Genomic DNA, 22,525 nt, shown 5'->3' with positions numbered 1-22,525 from the left:
TGTATGCCACATTGTCTATATTACCTTTAGTACCTCTGCTTCATTCGCAACAAATGGAATTTCCCATGGCCAATCATTTTAATTCTTACTCCCATTCTCATTCCGAAACGTTGGTCCACAGCCGCCTCTTCTGCCATGATGAGGGTACTCTCATGGTTAAGGAACACCTCATAATCCATCTAGTTATTCTCCAACCTATTGGCATGAACATCGATTTCTCCTCCTGATAATTTTTTTTCTCCCTTCCCCCTTCTTCTATTCCCCACTGTGGCCTCTGACCTCTTCTCACTTGCTGATCACCTCTCCCTGGTGCCCCTCCTCTATCCCTTTCTTTCACGGTCCGCTCTTCTGTCAGATTACAGCCCTTTACCTTTTCCACATATCACCTCTCAGCTTCTCACTTTGCCACCCCTCCTCCAACCATCTGACTTCACCTATTATTTTCTAGTTTGCCCTTCTCCCCCCCCCCCCCCCCCACCTTATTCTGGTTTCTTCCCTTTTCCTTTCCAGTCCTGACAAAGGGTCTTGGCCCAAAATGTCGACTATTTATTCATTTCCATTGATGCTTCCCGACTGGCTGAGTTCCCCCAGCATTTTGTGTGTGTTACCTATATTAAATCTTCCATTACCACATTAAAATTTTTTTAATCAAGTTGGCTAAGCAAGATTTGCCCTCAATAAATGCCTCGGTTAAACCATGTCCTTTCAGATATCTATCGATCCTGTCCCAGATCAAAGCTTAGAGCACCACAGCACAAAAACAGGCTCTTCAGCCCATCTAATCTATGCCGAACCGCTATTCTGCATAGTCCCATCAACCTGCATCTGAACCCCGGCCCTCCATATTCTCCCTCCCAAATCCATGTATTTATCTGAACCCGCATTCACCACTTCTGCTGACAGTTCATTCCACACACTAACCATTGCCTGAGTGAAAAAGTTCCCCCTCGAGTTCCCCTTTCACCCTTAACCCGTGACCTCTAGTTCTAGTCGTGGAAAAAGCCTGCTTGCATTTACCCTGTCTATACCCTTTGTAATTTTGTATACCTCTATCAAATCTCCCCCCCCCCCCCTCAATCTTCTACCTTCCAAGGAATAAAGTCTTAACTTTCTAATGCTTCTAAAGCCTTTCCTCTCAGTAACGTTAAACAGATCAGCCTTTGTTTGTTGGGCTTATCCTCACTCAGCTTTGAATTGTGCTCTCAAGCCAGAGATGAGGCCATTGCAGGTGCCAGCTTTTGGATGTGATTTTAACTTAAGATCTATCAGGCCATTGCTTACCTGCTGTCAGAGCTTACTATGCAAAAATCTCCTGAAATAATTTTGAAAATTTTCATTGATATCACAGAATGATTTTAGGTCATTCTCACAATGCTGTCTTGTCGGTCAAAGCTCTCTCGTCACCATGGTAACTGCATCTCAGAAATGCTTCACTATCTGTAAGATGTCTCTAAAGAAACTGAATTGTGAATAGCACTGTAGGGTTGGAGGCTACTCCTGCTTTCAGTTTAATTCTTGTAAAAGAATTTTGCATCCCAACACATGACTTTGTTTCAAACTCAGCTGATATTAGTCCCAAAGGATTTCCTGGCAATGTGTGGTTGGAAGTAAACTCTGAACTCTGATGCAGCACGGAGCTAACCTTTATGCTACTGTGGCACCATATTCTGGTTCTGTCCTTCCACTAAGCATGTGTATGTGTCCCACTGATTTTTGTCAGGTGTTTTTGTGGGTGTTTGTTATTCGTAGATTCCCACCTATAGTTTAAAATTTACCCTCTTTGAAAGCATTGAGTTTGGACTAACTGTTGTCAGCCTTGGTAGTCTTTACTCTCATCAGCTGCCAATTTTCAGCACTCCTGCGCTAATGGACAGACGTTTCAGTCATGTTGACTGAAACGCAGTACCTGAGAATAAACTGATTTTAAAAAAAGCAAGCTGATCTATAGTGCGTCCAGCTCTGCCTGTTCTTGCCCCATCATTTTCAAATCTGTCAGATTATTAGAGCATTGGGCACTGAGTTTCTTTTCCTTGTTCCCATCACCTCTTTACACAGATACAATGGCATTGAGATCAGTGCTTGGCTGGTGTGAGTTGACAGACAGCCTATTTTTCTTGCGGGTTTGTGTACCTGGGTTCTATTCTGGATGTTGCCTTTCCTTGCTTTGCTGACTAGGTGCAAATGCTGTGCTATTTTTGCTCTGCTTCACTTCCCACTACAGTGAAGTGGACTCTGAAATAAACAGCAGTTGACTTGCTGAACAGCAGCTTAATGCTTCAATGGCCTCTGTCAAGGTTAAAAGATAACTGCAGAAAATATTATAAGCCTACATAGGGAGTGGCGTAGTGGCATCAGTGCTGGATTTCTGGGCAAGAGGTCCCGAGTTCGAATCCAGCTGGCTCCTTTGCACACTCTGCATCTGTGCCTGGGTTGAGTGTTGAGCTAGCAATCTCTCTTGCTCGCTCATGCGTGTGTGCGCTCTCTCTCTCTCTCTCTCCCCTCCCCCCCTCCCTCTCTCTCTCTCTCTCTCTCTCCCCCCCAAAAATTTTTTTTAGGTAAGATCAGTTTAAAAGTCACGGCAGTCCATTGACTCTATTCCAACTGGTTAAAGCGTGCTAAATGAATTGAAACTTCTTCACGGAATAGTGTCATGTCCAAGAGAGCTGTGGTGTAATTACATCCATAGACATCTGCAAAGGAAAGTGTGGCTTTGACCATTGGAAGGAAACCTGGGTTTGAGAATGCCCAGGGAACCTAGGAGTTAATCTGGACTTTGCCTGCAGCTCATTTAACTGTAAGTTTGATTATTCAGCGTTTGGGATTGATTAGCAAAAGCAAATTATAAGGAAGGCAGGGACAAGTGTAGCAGCCATTGTCGCAGCCGCCATAGTAGGAATAGACATCGTGTGGTGATCTTGAGGCTTTAGCTCTTCAAGACTTGAACAAAGAGAGGCTTCAGTCAGATCTAGTGCTTCTTAAAACTGACTGTGGGCAGCACACTGCCCTTTAAGAAACCACTGGTAAAAGAAAGGTCAATGCCTGATCTGATGCCACATTTTTAAAAATTTGAGGTTTCTGACTCCCAAGATCAACTATACTGCTGGCAAACACAGTCTCTGATAAATAGAATTGACTATCTCAGAGCTGGGGTTCTGTATCAGAGGAACGTTAGGAGCACGTGTGTCCTTTGTTTTACAGAGTCTTGGTTACCCCCTTCCGTGCCAGACACAGCAATTCGAATAGATGTGTTCATGATTCATTATCAGGAAAGCTGGATCAAGTGTCTCATAAGGAGAGGTGGAGATCTATGCCTTGTGATCAACTCCTTGTGTACTAATGTGTTGGTGACATCCCAATAATGCTCACCAGACCTGGAATACCTTGCAATTAAGAGCTAGCCATTTTACCTGCCCTGGGAGATTTCATTGATCTTTTTGGTAGCAGTGTACATTCCACCTTGGGCTAATGTGAAACAGGCTCTAGAAGAACTGAACGATGGAGTCAACAGGCATGAAACAGCACATCCTGATGCCTTCCCCAGCATTTTGAGGGATTCTAACAACGCCAGCTTGATAAAGTCATTAAATAATTATTATAAACAAATCATCTGTAGTACTAGAGGAAATAACACACTGGACCACTGTTGCACTGAGTTCAAGACTGCTTGCCGTGCTATGCCATGCCCGCACTTTGGTAAGTGTGGTCACCTGCCTGTACTTCTACACTCAGAGTGTAGGCAGAGACCAGTAGTGAGGACCAGGGAGGCTGCTTTGAATCAGTGGACTGGACTGTATTCAGGGAGCCATCTTATTGCTTGGATGAGTACACCACAGTTGTCACCGACTTCATTAAAACCTGTGTGGATGAGTGTGCGCCTACGAAAACTTACTGTACATTCCCAAACCAAAAACCACGGATGAACCAAGGGACTCATAGTCTCTTGAGGGCTAGATCTGTGGCATTTGAGTCTGGTGACCCAGGTCTGTACAAGAAAACCAGGGATAACTTTGGGAGGGCTACTTCAAGAGCGAAGAAACAGTTCTGACGAGGTTGGAGACGGCATCGGTTGCACATCAACTCTGGCAGTGTTTGCAGGACATTGCTTCCTACAAGTGAAGCCCAACATCATGAACAGGAGCCATGTTTCACTACCAGACGAGCTCAATGCCTTTTATGCTCCCTTTGAGAGGGAAAATAGAACCACATCTATGAGGATCCCTGCAGCATCTGATGACCCTGTGATCTTTGTCTCAGGGGTTGACGTCAGGCTGTCTTTCAAGAAGGTGAACCCTCACAAGACAGCGGGCCTGATGGAGTACCTGTTAAGGCTTTGAGAACCTGTGCCAACTAACTGACAGGAGTATTCAAAGACATTTTCAATCTCTCACTGCTACAGTTGGAATTTCAAAAGGTCAACTATTGTACCAGTGCCCAAGAAGAGCAGCATGAGTTGCCTCAGTGAATATCATCCAGTAGCGCTCACAGCTTTGTGAGGCTGGTCGTGGCTAAAATCAACACCCGTCTCAGGAAGGACTTAGACCCACTGCATTTCACCTATCACCACGTTAGGTCTGCAGTGGACACAGTCACAATGGCTCTCTGTGCAGCCTTGGATCAACTGAACAATGCAAGAACCTATGTCAGAATGTCGTTTATTGGCCATAGCTCGACAGTTAACACCATCATTCCGACAGCCCTGATTGAAAAGATACAGAACCTGGGTATCTGTACTTCCCTCTGCAAATGGATCCTCAACTTCCTGAATGGGAGACCACAATCTGTGTGGATTGATTATAGCGTCTCCGGCTCGCTGACAGTTGACATTGGCGTTTCACAGGGTCAGGTGCTTAACCCACTGCTCTACTCTCTCTACACTCATGGTTATGTCCCTAGGCATAGCTCAAACAGCCTCTATAAATTTGCTAATGATGTAAACACTAGACACTAGAATACTACAGCACAGTACAGGCCCTTCGGCCCTCAATGTGCCGACCCATATATTCCTTAAAAAAAGTGCTAAACCCACACTACCCTCTATTTTTCTTTCATCCATGTGCCTGTCCAAGAGGCTCTTAAACACCCGTAATGTTTTAGCCTCCACCACCATCCCTGGCAAGTCATTCCAGGCACTCAGAACCCTCTGTATATATATTTTAAAAAAATTACTCCTTATGTCTCCCCTTAACTTTGTACATATGCCCTCCGGTGTTTGCTATTCGTGCCCTGGGAAACAGGTACTGGCTATCCACCCTATCTATGTCTCTCATAATCTTGTAGACCTCTATCAAGACCCCTCTCATCCTTCTACGCTCCAAAGAGAAAAGTCCCAGTTCTGCTAACCTTGCCTCATAAGACTTGTTTTCCAATCCAGGCAACATCCTGGTAAATCTCCTCTGCACCCTCTCCATAGCTTCCACATCCTTCCTATAATGAGGTGACCAGAACTGAACAGAATACAAATCTCTGGTGAGACCACACTTAAGAGTAGAGTTGCAACATGACCTCTCTACTCTTGAACTCAATCCCCCTGTTAATGAAGCCTAGCATCCCATAGGCCTTCTTAACTACCCTATTAATCTGTACAGCAATTTTGAAGGATGTGTGTATTTGAACCCCAAGGTCCCTTTGTTCATCCACACTCTTAAGTAACCGACCATTAACCCTGTACTCAGCCTTCTGGTTTATCCTTCCAAAATGCATCACCTCACACTTATCTGGATTGAACTCCATCTGCCACTTTTCTGCCCAACTCTGAATCCTGTCTATATCCTCTTGTAACCTATCCTGAACCCAGCACAAGTGGTCCCAAGATTACCACCCTTGAGGTCCTGCTTTTTAACTTTCCTACCTCCCTATATTCCTTCTTCAGGACCTCATCCCTACTCCTATCTATGTCATTGGTCCCCATGTGGACCACGACATTTGGCTACTCACCCTCTCTCCTGAGAATACTGAGATCCGAGATATAGCGGATCCTGGCACCAGGGAGGCAACAGACCATCCAGGATTCTCAATCTCTCTCACAGAACCTTTTATCTGTCCCCCCTAACTGTCGAATCCCCTATCACAACTGCTCTCCTCTTTTTCCCTCCTTCCTTTCTGAGCTGAGGGTCCAGTCTAGGTGCCAGAGACGTGACCACTACAACTTGTCCCTGGTCGGTCGTCCCCACTAACAGCATCCAAAACAGTATACTTATTGTTGATGGGAACGGCCACAGGGGTGCTCTGCTCTTTCTGTCTATTCCCCTTCCCTTTTCCTGACAGTAACCCAGTTGCCTGTCTCCTGACTTTTAGGGGTGACGGTCTCCTTGAAACTCCTGTCTATTTCTGCCTCTGCCTCACGAATGATCGGAAGTTCATCCAGCTCCAGTTTCCTAAATTGGTTTGTCAGGAGCTGCAACTGGATGCACCTTTTGTAGGAGTAGTCGTCAGGGACAATTGTGCTGTCCTGATTTCCCACATCCTGCATGCAGAGCACTTGACTGCCGTAACTGCTGCCTCCATTAACTCCTAAGTTAATTAAATTAATTAAAGAAACTTACCTGGCCTTACCTCACTGGGAGCAAGCACGTCCTCTGCCTCTTCTCGCTGAAGCCTCTAAGCTGCACTCCTTCACTGGCCGCTCTCGGTGATGAGAGGGTGTACAGGAGCGAGGTATACTAGTTGAGCAGTGTCACTGCATTAACCTTCACTCAGTGTCAGAAAGACCAAAGAGCTGATTGTGGACCTCAGTAAAACGAGGAAACACAAACCAACCCTCATAGAGGAGTCAGAAATGGAGCGGGTGATCAATTTCAAGTTTCTGGGTATTAATATCTCTGAGGACCTAACCTTGGATGCAACATATTGAGCAGCTATAAAGAAGACAAGATAGCGGCTATATTTCATTAGGAGTTTGAGGAGATTTGGTTTGTCAACTAATACACTTAAACGTCTACGAATGTACCGTGGAGAATATTCTGACTGGCTGCATCACCGTCTGGTATACGGGTGGGGGAGCTACTGCACAAGACTGAAGTAAATTGCTGAAACTTGTAAAATTAGTCCACTCTATCATGGGTACCAGCCTCTGTAGTATCCAAGACATCTTCAAGGAGCAACACCTTTGGAAGGCGGTGAAGGACCCCCACCATTCAGGACTGCCCTCTACACACTATCACCATCAGGAAGGAGGTACAGAGCTTGAAGGCTTCACAGCAATTCAGGAACAGCTTCTTCCCCTTTGCCATCCAATTTCTAAATGGATATTGACTCCATGTTCACTACCTCACTACTTTTTTATTTGTTACTTTGCACTACTTATTTTAACTTAACTATTTAATAGACGTATATATAGTTAATGCAATTCCATTTTTTCCTCTATATTTATTCATCATGTATTTCATTGTACTGCTGCTGTAAAGTTATAAATTTTATGACATTTGCCGGTTATAGAAACATAGAAAACCTATAGCACAATACAGGCCATTCGGCCCACAAAACTGTGACAAGCATGTCCCTACCTTAAAACCACCTAGGCTTTAACCATGGCCCTCTATTTTCCTAAGCTCTATGTAGCCATCCAGGAGTCTCTTAAAAGACCCTATCGTTTCCGCCTTCACCACCGCCGGCAGCCCATTCCACGCACTCACCACTCTGCGTTAAAAAAAACAAACAAACAAACAAACAAACAAAACAAAACAAAAAAAACACAACAACTTACCCCTGACATCTCTGTACCTACTTCCAAGCACCTTAAAACTGTACCCTCTCGTTCTAGCCATTTCAGCCCTGGGGGAAAGCCTCTGACTATGCACATGATCGATGTCTCTCATTATCTTGTACATCTCTATCAGTTCACCTCTCATCCTCCGTTGCTCCAAGGAGAAAAGGCCGAGTTCACTCAACCTATTCTCATAAGGCATGCTCCCCAATCCAGGATTAACTCTGATTCTGAGAATTTGGTGTACGCAGTGTAATGGCGTCAGAAACAAGTTGAGTAATAATTCTCCAAAAGTAAATACACATGTTCTTGAACAAAATATTGCAGGTTGATTGGGGCAAGTGCAGGGAGTGAGACAATGAGATGTCTTTCAGGAGTTCAGCACAGACAATGGGTCGAATTGGTGTTGGAAGATTCAACAGATCTTTAAAATGCAGTTTGAAGGTGCAGGGTTTACACTCACCTGTGTTCTCATTACCATTACAGAAGAAGAAAAATAAAGGGCAGGCCACGATTATTCCACCAAAGGATGCTGGGAAAGAGAAGGTTTCACCCATTGAAAGTTCCGAAGAGGTAAAATCGGGAAAATTGTCTGACCTCACGGAAAAAAGAGCAAAATCCGAGCGCGGAATCAAACGCCCCATCAAAGTGAAAGCCCTGGGAAAGACAGAATCGCCACCTGAGCCTGGGGTAAAACGTACCATTCAGTGTAAGAATCTGGATAACACTCGAGTTATCCACGAGCCCATTGCAACGCAGCCTGTCTACGTCAAGTCCAGTGAAGGAACCGACTCTGTCTCCTTTGAAAAGGACGCAAAGTGTGCTGAAAGTCCAAAAACTACAGCAAATGAACTTCATATAAGTGACTCTGATGGAGGACTATTGGATTCAACAGTTGAATGTAAGGTGAAGAGGAATGGCCGGGGTCCTCAGGGAGACTGGCACATGGAGGAGAAATGTGAGGCCAATACAGGGCTAGTATCAACTGAGAAAGCTGAGGTAGGTTTTCCACGCTGCAGTTGTGTATCTTTCACATGTGGGACTGTGTGCAGGCCTGTGGCCTAAAATACAAAGCATTTTCTTTTTTAGCTTGTTTGAGACAACATTTGTAAAACATAAAGTTGGTCACAGTTTACTTCACCATTAGGCATTCAGATTTGTAAAAACGAATGTCACATAAATGGAGTGAATGCAAGTCCAATGGATGTCCAGTGGCCTGGCAAAAGATTGGTCTGTCCATAGTGATTCAATTAGCACACTTCCACCTTCACTGGGCAACTAGAGGTGGGAATATATTCCAGTACCTCTGGCCAAAACCTTTCATCTGTCTGCCTTTTCTCCATTCCCCATTCTGGCTCCTCTCTTATCTCTTCTCTCCTTAACTGTCTATCACCCTCTCTCCTGCCTCTCCTCTTTCCCTTTCTCCCATGGTCCATTCTCCTCTCCCATCAGATTCTTCCCTTCAGCCCTTTACTTCTTCCACCTATCACCTCCCAGCTTCTTAACTCTTCCCCTCCCCCCGCCCACCTTACCCCTCACCTAGTCTCACCTATCATGTTCTAGCTTCTCCTCCTCCACTTTCTTATTCTGGCCTCTACCTTTTCAATCCTGATGAACAGTCTCAGCATGAAACATCGACTGTTTATTCTTTTCCCTAGATGCTGCCTGGCATCCTGAGTTCCTCCACCAATTACAGCATCTTTAACTTGCTAAGTGGCCTTGTGTGTGACACCTAATCATATGCCCTCTGAAAATCCAAATAAGTGACATCCACTGCCTCTCCTTTATCCACCCTGCTTGTTACTTCCTCGAAAGACTCTAACAAATTTGTCAGGCAAGATTTCCCTTTACAAAAACCATGCTGACTTTGACTTATTTTATCATTAGTCTCTAAGTACCCAAAACCTCATCCTTAATAATGGACTCCCAACACTTTCCCAACCACTGAGGTTAGGCTAACTGCCCTATAATTTACATAAGAACATAAGAGATAGGAGCAGGAGTAGGCCAATTGGTCCCTCAAGCCTGCTCTGCCATTCAACAAGATCATGGCTGATCCAATCTTAACTTTCCAATTTCTTCTGTCTTTCTTCCTTTTTGAAGAGTGGAGTGAGATTTGCAATCTTCCAGTCTTCTGGAACCATTCCAGACTCTAGTGATTCTTGAAATATCATTACTAATGCCTCTACAATCTCTTTAGCAACCTCTTTCAGAACCCTGGGGTGTCGTCCATCTGATGACTTATCCACCTTAAGACCTCTGAGTTTGCCAGCACTTATTCCTTTGTAATAGCAATGGCACTCACTCCTGCTCCCTGACATGCATGGACCTCTGGCACACTGCTAGTGTCTTCCACAGTGAAGACTGATGCAAAGAAATGATTAAGTTCATCAGCCATTTCTTTGTCCCCCAACACTACCTCACCAGCATCATTTTCCAGTGGTCGAATATCAAATGTCACCTCCCTTTTTTTATAACTGGGAAAAAAAACTTCTGGTATCCTGCTTTATATTATCGGCTGGTTTGCTCTCATATTTCATCTTTTCCCTCCTTAGGGCTTTTTTAGTTGCCTTTTGTTGGATTTTAAAAACTTCCCAATCTTCCAACTTCCCACTCACTTTTGCTACATTATATGTCCTTTCCTCGGTATTTATGCAGTCCTTAACTTCCCTCGTCAGCCATGGTTGCCTGCCCCTGCCGTTTGACAACATCTCCTGTAGAACATATCTATCCTGCGCATTGTGAACTACTCTCAGAAGCTTCAGCCATCATCGCCGTCCAATCCACCTAGGCAAGTTCCTCTCTCATGCCTCTGTAATTACCTCCATTTCTTTGCGATACTGATATACGTGAGTTATGGTTCTCCTTCTCAACTTGCAGTATGAATTCAATCATATTAAGATCACTGCCTCCTTTACGTTAAGCTCCCTAATAAAATCTGGATTACTACGTAACACCCAATCTCAGATAGCCTTTGCCCGAGCAGGCTCAAGCACAAGCTGCTCTAAAAAGCCATCTTGTAGGCATTAAACAAATTCTCTCTCTTGCAATCCAACACCAAATTGATTTTCCCATTCCCTTTGCATATTGCAATCCCCCATTACAATTGTGATATTACCCTTATTGCATACCTTTTCCTGTTCCCTTTACAATCTCAATCTCACATCTTGGCTACTATTTGGAGGCCTATATATTATTTCCATAATTTCTTTTTTATCCTTGCAGTTTCTTAACTCTATCCATAAAGCTTCAACATTCTCTGACCCTATGTCACCTCTTTCTAAAGATGTAATTCCATCTCTTACCAGCAGAGCCACACCACTGCCTATGCCTTCCTGCCTGTCCTTTTGATACAAAGTATATCCTTTGTTATTAAGCTCCCAACTATAACCTTCTTTCAGCCACAATTCAGTGATGCCCACAATGTCATACCAGCTGTCCACTACCCCAGACCCATTCCACTCGCCTTCCATATGTCTGTCATCAGCTCCTTAGTGAACCCAGAAACATCTCACCCAATCCATCCCTATTCTCCTCTTCCCTTTCAAAATACCACTGACATCCTACTGCCCAGCACTATATCCTAGAATGCATTGACCTCGTCCCATTATGGCGTTCCACAACACTTTAATATCCATCTGGCCTTTCTCCACTTCCCAAACCTTACACCCCATTCTCCCTTGACCCATTTAATAATCCTTGTGCTGGAAAACTGAAGCTTGGCCAACAGGTTAACAGCATATTCAAACAGAATTGTGTTGCCTGATCTCTCAATGCAGTGAAAACTTGACCTTGGGAGACATTCTTTGCAGGAAGCAGTCTAAAATCTGTCATTTTGAAATGAGTGGAGTAGTCATGAAAAAAGGGAAAGGAGTTTAGATATTAACCTACATCATGAAACTATTGAATTGACAAGAAAGTACTTCCATTAATTTCTGTAGAAAATGTTGTCTAGCAGCTGCATCATTATGTTCCAGTGAATGCATTCACCATTCAAGATTGTTCATTGTCATTCTTCAGTTCACGAGTGAAAACGAGAACAAAATGATTGTTACTCCATATCAAAAAAAAGTGTGTGTGTATATCACACACACATATAGTGATGCTACATGCAGGGGTATCTGTACATGAGGAGACTGTGACAGGAAATAGTGACTCTTGGAAAGAGAAACTCTTCTAGGTAGCAGCAAGGGCAGATGAAAACACAATAGAGTGAGTGTGTCAGTGTAGGTGGGAGGTGTGGAGTGTCAGTGTAAAGTGACAGCAAGTGGGGATGAAGTGGGTGGAGAGGAGTGTGTCAGTGTTAGGTATGAGATGTGGAGTGTAAGTGTAAAGTACCAATGAATGGGGGGGAGCCATTTTTCCTTATACACTGGATTCTGGTTAATTAGGCAATTAGTTAATTGTGGCAGCCACTTATTTTGGACAACACTTAAAGAACAAAAACCTAATCAGGAAAATAGTTGGGATTCCCGTTATTTATTTGGAACACCGTGCCACATAATTGAGGCAGGAAACTATTGTGAACAGTTTCTAACTAGCGTCAATAGTGTGCATTTGTGTGGCCATTAGTCGCTACACCATGCTCAGAGCAAACAGTTTTTAAGCACTGTCAATTGCAAATGCTTGTGTTCAAAAAGCAGCAATTTTTGTCACTGATGGTTAGCGAGAAAGAAGCAGTAAGTCAATTCAGAACTGATTTGCTCACTGTTTTCAAGCATTCAGGCTTGGAGATACCAGAGTCGACTGGAAGTGAAAGTGAAACAATTTCACTACTTCATGTTAGGAGCTATGAAGAATTTGAAGGTATTAACAATCATCTTGAATGTTACAATAAAAATAAAGATTTGGAGGATGCAATAATTGAAAGCATTGTGTGAAGGCAGACATTATCTGCACTAGGTGTTCATTTACAGTCAGTCAAAAGAACACGGCAGAGTACACTGGATGAATTACTCCAGTAATTGCTAGGGACAGTTGTAGTTTCCTAGTACTGTAGTGGTATTGATAGTGTTCATATTTGTTCTGTATTTCACTTAAATACATAATTTGTTACTCTGATTGTCTTTTTTATACCTTTATAACTATTTCCATGAAGCTTTGGCTTTTCAGGGTAGCTAGTTGAGCCAAAGTGTACTGGTCCTGATGTGTCCCAATTAACAAGAACCCAGTGTATATACATGAAATTGCCAGAGTGACATCAGCACAAGCTTCATTTTAATTTCTAACTTTGTTTCTGTGCCTCATGCATGTGCTCACATTCCATTGGCATTGGGACAACTTCATTCAATTGCAGCTTTCTTTGCTTTTCTTCTTTACTAATTAAGTTTTAAAAGTATACAGTGCCTTTACAATGTATTCACCACCACACCCTCCCCCTTAGAAGTTTTCATGCTTTCTTGTTTTGCAACATTGAATCACAGTGGATTTAATTAAGATTTTTTGACTGATCAACAGAAAAAGACTCTGTGTCAAAGTGAAAACATCTCTACAAAGTGATCAAAATTAATTACAAATATAAAACACAAAATAATTGATTTTACTTTATCGTCACCAAACAATTGATACTAGAGCATACAATCATCACAGTGATCATTTGTTTCTGCGCTTCGTGTTCCCTGAAGTACAAATCAAAATAAATATAATTTAAAAATTTAAATTATAAATCATAATTAGAAAATAGAAAAGGGAAAGTAAGGTAGTGCAAGTCAGGTCCAGATATTTTGAAGGTATGGCCCAGATCCGGGTCAGGATCTGTTCAGCAGTCTTATCTTATTGTATTAGTATTCACCCCCTTTAACATGACACACCAAATCATCACTGGTGCAGCCGATTGGTTTTAGAAGTCACATAATTAGTGAAACGGAGATCACCTGTGTGCAGTCAAGGTGTTCTAATTGATTGCGGTAGAAATACACCTGTGTCTGGAAGGTCCCACTGCTGGTGAGTCAGTATCCTGGCAAAGTCTACACCACAAGGACAAAGAACACTCCAAGCAACTCCACAAAAAGGTTATTGAAAAGAACGAGATGGATACAAGAAAATTTCCAAGTCACTGAATATCCCTTGGAGTACAGTTAAATCAATCATTAAGAAATGGAAAGAATATGGCACAGTTGTAAATCTGCCTAGAGCAGGCCGTCCTCAAACACTGAGTGACAGTGCAAGAAGGGGACTAGTGAGGGAGGCCACCAAGAGACCCGTGACAACTCCGGAGGAGTTACAAGCTTCAGTGGCTGGGATGGGAGAGACTGTGCATACAACAACTGTTGCCCGGGTGCGTCACCAGTCACAGTTTTATGGGAAAGTGGCAAAGAGAATTCCACTGTTTTAAAAAAAAACTCACATGAAATCTTGGCTAGAGTTTGCCAGAAAGCATTTGGGAGACTGTGAAGTCAGTTGAAAGAAGTTTCTATGGTCTGATGAAACCAAAATTGAGCTTTTTGGCCATCAGACTAAACACAATGTTTGGTGTAAGCCAAGCACTGCACATCATCAAAAACACACCATCCCTACCTTGAAGCATGGTGACTGCAGCAGGCCCTGGAAGGCTTGTAAAGGTAGAGGGTAAAATGAATGCAGCAAAACACAGATAAATCCTGGAGGAAAACCTGATCTAGTCTAGTGAACTGTGACTTGGGAGAAGACTTGATTTCCAGCAAGACAATGACCCCAAGCATAAAGCCAAAGCTACACAGGAATGGCTTAAAAAAAACAACAAAGTTAATGTCCTGGAGTGGCCAAGTTGGAGTCTAGACCTCAATCCAATTGAGAATCTATGGCTGGTCACTCACAATCCCCATGCAATCTGACAGCATGAGTAGTTTTGTAAAAAAGAATGGGTGAAAATTGCAGTGTTCAGATGTGCAAAGCTGATACAGACCTATTCCACACCGACTCAAGGCTGTAATCGCTGCCAGAAGTGGCCTGGTCGAGGGAAGTGCCTGGTGTGAAAAGTGCTAGTCTTTGGCTCGAGAGTCTTCGGCGAGGAGACTACGCCAGGCACAATTGAAGAGGGCGAAGACATGACCGCTAAGCTGATTCAGTGTGCTACGTGCATGATGTGGGAGGTCAGGGACACTGATGGTGCCCCCGGCTGCTACAGCTGTGGAAAGTGTGTCCAGGTTCAGCTTCTGAAGGAACATGTTGCAGCACTGAAGAAAGAACGGGATGACCTCAGGTTTATCCGCGAAAACGAGGGTTTTCTGGACAGGACCTACAGTGAGGTCGTTACACTGAGGATACCGGAAGAGAGAAAGGGGGCGACGATGAGGAAGGAAAGGATGCTTGAAGTACAGGAGACCCCAGGGGATGTACCTCTCGTAAACAGGTTCACCTCCTTGGAAGCTGTCAGGACAGAAGATACTGCCAGTCTGAGAGGCGGACAGGTCTGCGAGCCGAAAATTAGTGCAGAAGCAGAGCCGAGGAGTCAGACATCAGGAAGAGCCGTGGTAGTAGGGGACTCCATAGTAAGAAGTACGGAAAGGGGTTTCTGTGGCAACAGGCAAGATTTAAGGATGGTGTGTTGCCTCCCTGGTGCTAGGATCCAGGACTTCACGGACCGATTGTAGGGAATCCTCAAGGGTGAAGGTGAACAGCCGGAAGTGGTATTGCATGTCGGCACAAATGACATCGGGAAGAAGAGGAAGGACATTCTGCAGCGGGACTTCGGAGAACTCGGAAGAAGGCTGAAAAGCAGGACTTCCAGGGTGGTTATCTCTGGTTTGCTTCCAGTTCCTCGTGCTGGAGAGGGCAGGAACAGGGAGATAATGGATCTGAATGTGTGGCTGAGGAACTGGTGCAGGAAGCAAGGATTCTTGGACCACTGGGATCTGTTTTGGGGTAGGGATGAATTGTACAAAAGGGACGGGTTGCACCTTAATAGGCGGGGGACCAGCATTCTGGCAGACAGGTTTGCCACTGCAACATGGATGTGTTTAAACTAAGTAGTGGGGGGGAGGGGATGAATTGGAAATATAAGGATGGAGTTAAAGGGAAAGTGAAAATAAGAAAAGTTAAAAAGGACAACAGAATCAATGGAGGAGAAAGCTCAAGAAGAGATCATACAGTATGGCCAAGTGAAATAGGAATTGATATGAAAGGAGAGGGGAGTACTGAATTAAAAGTATTATATATGAATACATGAAGTATAAGGAATAAAATAGATGAGCTTGAGGCTCAGTTGGAAATTAGCAAGTACGATGTTCTGGGAATAACTGAGACATGGCTTCAAGTGGACAGGGCCTGGGAAATGAATATTCAAGAATATACATCTTATCGAAAGGACAGACTGACTGGCAGAGGGAGTGGGGTGGCTCTGTTGGTGAGGAATGATATTCAGTCCCTTGTGAGGGGGGACATAGAATCTGGGGGTGTAGAGTCAGTATGGATAGAACTGAGAAATTCTTAACAGGTAGAAACACCCTAATGGGAGTTACCTACAGGCCCCCAAACAGCAGTCTGGATGTAGGGTGTAAGTTGAATGAAGAGTTAAAATTGGCATGTCGCAAAGGTAATGATACAGTTGTCATGGGGGATTTCAACATGCAGGTAGACTGGGAGAATCAGAATGGTACTAGACCCCAAGAAAGGGAGCTTGTGGAGTGCCTCTGAGATGGATTCTTAGAACAGCTTATACTGGAGCCTACCAGGGAGAAGGCAATTCTTGATTTAGTGTTGTGCAATGAACTGGATTTGATCAGGGACCTTGAGGTAAAGGAACCATTAGGAGGTAGTGACCATAATATGATATGTTTTAATCTACAATTTGAGAAGGAGAAGGGAAAATCGGATGTGTCAGTATTACAGTTGAACAAAGGGAACTATGGAGCTATGAGGGAGGAGCTGGCCAAAGTTCAATGGAACAATACCCTAGCAGGAAAGACAGTGGAACAAAAATGGCAGGTATTTCTGGGAATAATGCAGAAGGTGCAGGATCGGTTCATTCCAAAGAGGAAGAAAGATCCTAAGGGGAGTAAGGGGCGGCCATGGCTGACGAGGGAAGTAAAGGGCAGTATAAAAATAAAAGAGAAGTATAACATAGCAAAGATAAGCCAGAAACCGGAGGATTGGGAAGCTTTTAAAGAGCAACAGAAGATAACAAAAAAGGCAATACACCAAGAAAAAATGAGGTACGAAGGTAAACTAGCCAAGAATATAAAGGAGGATAGTAAAAGCTTCTTTAGGTATGTGAATAGCAAAAAAATTGTTAAGACCAAAATTGGGCAATTGAAGACAGAAACGGGTGAATTTATTATGGGGAACAAGGAAATGGCAGACGAGTTGAACAGGTACTTTGGATCTGTCTTCACTAGGGAAGATATAAACAATCTCCCAGATGTAATAGTGGCCAAAGGAACTAGGGTAAAGGATGAACTGAAGGAAATTTATATTAGGCAAGAAATGGTGTTGGATAGACTGTTGAGTCTGAAGGCTGATAAGTCCCCAGGACCTGATGGTCTGCATCCCAGGGTACTTAAAGAGGTGGCTCTAGAAATTGTGGATGCATTGGTAATCATTTTCCAATGTTCTATAGATTCAGGAACAGTTCCTGCTGATTGGAGGGTGGCTAATGTTGTCCCACTTTTCAAGAAAAGAGGGAGAGAGAAAGCAGGGAATTATAGACCGGTTAGCCTGACGTCAATGGTGGGAAAGATGCTGGAGTCAATTATAAAAGAGGAAATTATGACACATTTGGATAGCAGTAGAAGGATCAGTCCAAGTCAGCATGGATTTATAAAGGGAAAATCATGCTTGACTAATCTTCTGGAGTTTTTTGAGGATGTGACTATGAAGATGGACAACGGAGAGCCAGTGGATGTAGTGTACCTGGACTTCCAGAAAGCTTTTGATAAAGTCCCACATAGGAGATTAGTGGGCAAAATTAGGGCACATGGTATTGGGGGCAGAGTACTGACATGGATTGAAAATTGGCTGGCTAACATGAAACAAAGAGTAGTGATTAATGGGTCCCTTTCGGAATGGCAGGCTGTGACCAGTGGGGTACCGCAAGGTTCGGTGCTGGGACCGCAGCTGTTTACAATATACATTAATGATTTAGATGAAGGGATTAAAAGTAACATTAGCAAATTTGCTGATGACACAAAGCTGGGTGGCAGTGTGAAATGTCAGGAGGATGTTATGAGAATGCAAGGTGACTTGGACAGGTTCGGTGAGTGGGCAAATGTATGGCAGATGCAGTTTAATGTGGATAAATGTGAGGTTATCCACTTAGGTGGCAAGAACAGGAAGGCAGATTACTATGTAAATGGAGTCAAGTTAGGAAAGGGGAAGTACAACAAGATCTAGGTGTTCTTGTACATCAGTCAATGAAAGCAAGCATGCAGGTACAGCAGGCAGTGAAGAAAGCTAATGGCATGCTGGCTTTTATAACGAGGAATTGAGTATAGGAGTAAAGAGGTCCTTCTGCAGCTGTACAGGGCCCTGGTGAGACCCCACCTGGAGTATTGTGTGCAGTTTTGGTCTCCAAATTTGAGGAAGGACGTTCTTGCTATTGAGGGAGTGCAGTGTAGGTTCACAAGGTTAATTCCCGGAATGGTGGGACTGTCATATGTTGAAAGATTGGAGCGACTGGGCTTGTATACACTAGAATTTAGAAGGATGAGAGGGGATCTGATTGAAACATATAAAATTATTAAGGGATTGGACACGCTAAAGGCAGGAAACATGTTTCCGATGTTGGGGGAGTCCAGAACCAGAGGCCACAGTTTAAGAATAAGGGGTAGGCTATTTAGAACAGAGATGCGAAAAAACTTTTTTACCCAGAGAGTGGTGGATATGTGGAATGCTGTGCCCCAGAAGGCAGTGGAGGCCAAGTCTCTGAATGCATTCAAGAGAGAGTTAGATAGAACTCTTATAGATAGCGGGGTCAAGGGATATGGGGAGAGGGCAGGAACGGGGTACTGATTGTGTATGATCAGCCATGATCACAGTGAATGGTGGTGCTGGCTAGAAGGGCTGAATGGCCTACTCCTGCACCTACTGTAAAAAAAAAGTGGATCTTCTTAATACTGACTTGAAGGTGGTGAATACTTATGCAATCAATTATTTTGTATTTAATGATTGCAGTAAATTTAGACCAATTTGTAGAAACTTGTTTTCACTTTGACATGAAAGTCTTTTCTGTTGATCATTGTCAAAAAAAAGCCAAAATAAATCCACTGTAATTCAATGTTGTAAAACAATTAATTATAGAAACTTCCCAAGGGGGTGAATACTTTCTATAGGCACTGTATCATCTTAACCACTGATAATAAATAAGATTTTAAAATAACACATAGGTGTAGAATTAGTCTACTCTGCCATTCCATCATGGTTTATATATTATCCCTGTCAACCCTATTCTTCTGTCCTCTCACTGGAATCTTTGATGCCTTGAGGGAGGGAGGAAGTGAATGGGCAGGTGTAGCATTTCACTTCCTTGCAGGGATATGTGCCAAAAGGGATATCAGTGAGGAGGGATGAATGGACAAGAGGATCATGTAGGACGTTAAATGTACCTATGGAAAGCGGAGAGTGGGGAGGAAGTAAAGATGTACTTGGTGGTAGGATTCCTTTGGGATGGTGGAAGTTGGGGAGAATGGCGGATGTGTTGGATGTGGAGGCTCATAGGGTTGTAGGTAAGGACAGGAGGAACTCTACCACTGTTGAGGTGACCGGAAGATGTGGTGAGTGCAGATGTCTGGGAAATGGAGGAGATGTAGGTGAGGGCATCATCAATGGTGGAGGAAGGAAATCCCCATTCTTTGAAGAAAGAGAGGCTAATCCTTAAAGAAGGAAAGGAAACTTGCATTTCAGAACAGGAGCGGTGGAGACAAAGGAACTGAGAAAAGGGAAGAACATTTTTACAAGAGAGATGGTGGGAAGACGTATAGTCAAGATAGCCTTGGAAATTAGTAGGTTTATAAAATATGTCAGTTGACAGTGTATTTCTGGAGATGGAGACAGTGATCAGAAATGGGCCAAGTGAATTTAAAGGCAGGGTAGAAATTTGCCTCCTCCCTCGCTTTTACTCAGGGCCTCAAACAGACCTTCCATGTGAGGCAGCACTTCACCTGCGAATCTAATGGAGTTGTCTAATATATCTGATTCTCCCAATGTTGATGCCACTGCCTCTACATTGGTGAGACTTGATATGAACTGGAGAATCGCTTGTTGAGCACTTCCGCTCCATCTGCCAAAAGCAGAATTTCTCCGTGGCCAACTATTTAAATTCCTTTTCCCATTCTGACATGTCAGTCCATGGACTCCTCTTTTGTCCCAATGAATCACCTCTCGGGTTGGAAGAGCAACATCTCATATTCCAACCTGATGGCATGAATATCAATTTCTCCTCCTGGTAATTTTTCCCCCACCCCTTCCTGCATCTTTCATGTCCCTCCGACTTCCCTTGCTCCCAAGCTCCACTGTCCTTTCCTATGAGATTCTTTCTTCTCCAGCCCTCTACCTTTCCCACCCACCTGGCTTCACTGATCACCTTCTGGCTTGTCATTCTTCCCTTCCCCCCCACCTTTTTATTCCTACAATTTCCCCCTTCCTCTCCTTGGCCTGAAATGTTCACTGTTCATTCATTTCCATGGATGCTGCCTGACCTGAGTTTCTCCAGCATTTTGTGTGTGATGCTCTGAATTTTGAGCATCTGCAGAATCTCGTGTTTGTTTTCTATTTGTCTCCATGGGTAAGGGGTTAAGGCACAAAGGGTCTGCAGAGTGTTGGCAGACTGGAACCCAGTTGTCTTGGTGATAGGAAGCAGAGAGTGGTGGATGGATTTTCAGACTAGAAGGCTGTGGCCAGTGCTGTTCCACAGTGACTGGAACTGGAAGCTTTGTTTCTAACAGGTATAAACGATGGAAGAAAAACATAGGGGTCTGATTAGTACATTTGCAGACAACATAAAGGTTGGTTTTGATGTCCAATGCAAAGATAGTTGTCTAAGGATACAGCACATACAAATCATCTGGAAAAACTGCAAGGAATGGTGGTTTATAATGTTTAATCCAGACAAGAATCAGGCCATGCACTTCGAGATTTTAAATACCAATGGGACCTATAGATCATATGTACTCTATATATATATATATTGGAGAGATCTTGGGTTGCAAATTTACAGATTCCTGAAAATGGATGCAGGTGGATAAGGTTGTGAAAATGCTATTTGACGTGCTTAGCGTCATGTTTTAGTTGCACAGAACGCTGGTATGGCTGCACCGAGTATCATGCCCAGTTGTGGTCACCACCCTACCAGAAGGATATGGAAATACTTGGAAGATGACAGCAGATTCACCAAATGTTACCTGGAGTGAAGAGACTGGGTTTCTTCTCTCTGAAAATTGGAGCTGAGGGATGACCTTGTGAAGGTTTATAAAATGAGTTGTATAGATGGTTAGAGTTATAAGACATGGGAGCAGAATTAGGCCATTCAGGAATACCACAACCCCATATAGCTGCCTTGCCATATCCTTTGATTCCCCGACGAATGAGAAAACTATCAACTTCTGGATTAAATATATCCACAGACTTGGCCTTCACTACAGTCTGCTGCAGAGAATTCCACAGATTCACTACTCTGGCTAGTAGGATTCTTCCTTACTTCTGTTCAAAATGGTCACTCCTCAAGTTTAAGGCTCAAGTTAAACATCCTCTCTACTCCCACCTCACGCATTCTTCTAAATTCCAGTGAGTACAGGCTCAAAGCTGCCAAATGCTCCTCATAAACGAGAGAATCTAGATGCTGGATATCCAAGCAACACACGCAAAATGCTGGAGGAGCTCAGCAGGCAAGGCTGCATCTAATAAAAAGAGTACAGTCCACCCCTTCATTCCCAGAATCATTGGTGTGAACCTCCTCTGGATTCTCTCCAATGACAGCACATCCTTTCTGAGATATGGGGACCAAAACTGTTGACAATACTCCCAAGTGTGGCCTGACTAGTGTCTTATAAAGGCTCAGCATTATCTCCTTGCTTTTATATTCTGTTCCCCTTGAGATAAATGCCAACATCACATTTGCCACCTTTACCACAGACTCAGCTTGTAAAATAACCTTCTGGGAGTCCTGCACGAGGACTGCCAAGTCCTTCTACATCTCTGATACTTGAATCTTCTCTCCATTTAGATAATAGTCTGCAATATTGTTCCTTTTACCAAAATGCATTATCATATATTTCCCAACACTGTATTCCATTCTGCCACTTTTTTGCACATTCTTCCAATTTGTCTAATCTTGCTGCAATTGCATTGCTTCCTCAGCGTTACTTGCCCCTCCACTTATCTTAGTATCATCCACAAACTTTGCCACAAAGTCATCAATTCCATCACCTAAATTACTGTCAAACAATGTGAAAAATAGCAGTCCCTATACTGTCCCCAAGGAACACCACTAGTCACTGACAGCCAACCAGAAAAGGCCCCTTTTATTCTCACTTGCTGCCTCCTGCCTGTCAGCCATTCCTCTGTTCATGCCAATATCTTCCTGTAACACCATAAGATTTTATCTTGTTAAGCAGCCTCGTGTGGTACCTTATCAAATACCTTCTGAAAATCCAAGTAAGTGACATCCATTGCCTCTCTTTTATCCACCCTACTTGTTACTTCCTCGAAGGACTCTAAGAGATTTGTCAATGGTTTCCTTAATAGAAACCATGTTGACTTTGACTTATTTTATCATTAGTCTCCAACACTTTCCTGACCACTGAGGTTAGGCTAACTTGCCTATAATTTTCTTTATTTTGCCTTCCTCTCTTCTTAAAGAGTGGAGTGACATTTGCAGTCCTTTGGGACCATGCTAGAATCAAGTGATTCTTG

The 22,525-nt window shown here is 43.4% G+C and overlaps 1 protein-coding gene across 7 annotated transcripts in view; it reads left to right on the top strand.

Moving 5' to 3' along the window:
• usp19 (ubiquitin specific peptidase 19) overlaps positions 1-22,525 on the top strand; it is a 218,693-nt gene that overhangs the window by 62,198 nt on the left and 133,970 nt on the right. For all 7 annotated transcript variants that reach the window (XM_073071970.1, XM_073071968.1, XM_073071973.1 and 4 more), the window contains one exon: positions 8,189-8,701. In XM_073071970.1, coding sequence (XP_072928071.1) covers positions 8,189-8,701 — 513 coding nt within the window. The remainder of the gene's footprint in view (positions 1-8,188; positions 8,702-22,525) is intronic.

Source organism: Hemitrygon akajei, chromosome 19 (genome assembly GCF_048418815.1).
Source record: "Hemitrygon akajei chromosome 19, sHemAka1.3, whole genome shotgun sequence".
In the NCBI taxonomy this organism is placed as follows: Eukaryota; Metazoa; Chordata; class Chondrichthyes; order Myliobatiformes; family Dasyatidae; genus Hemitrygon; species Hemitrygon akajei.
The sequence above is the reverse complement of the archived record's forward strand: the minus strand, read 5'-3'. Positions and strand labels throughout refer to the sequence as shown.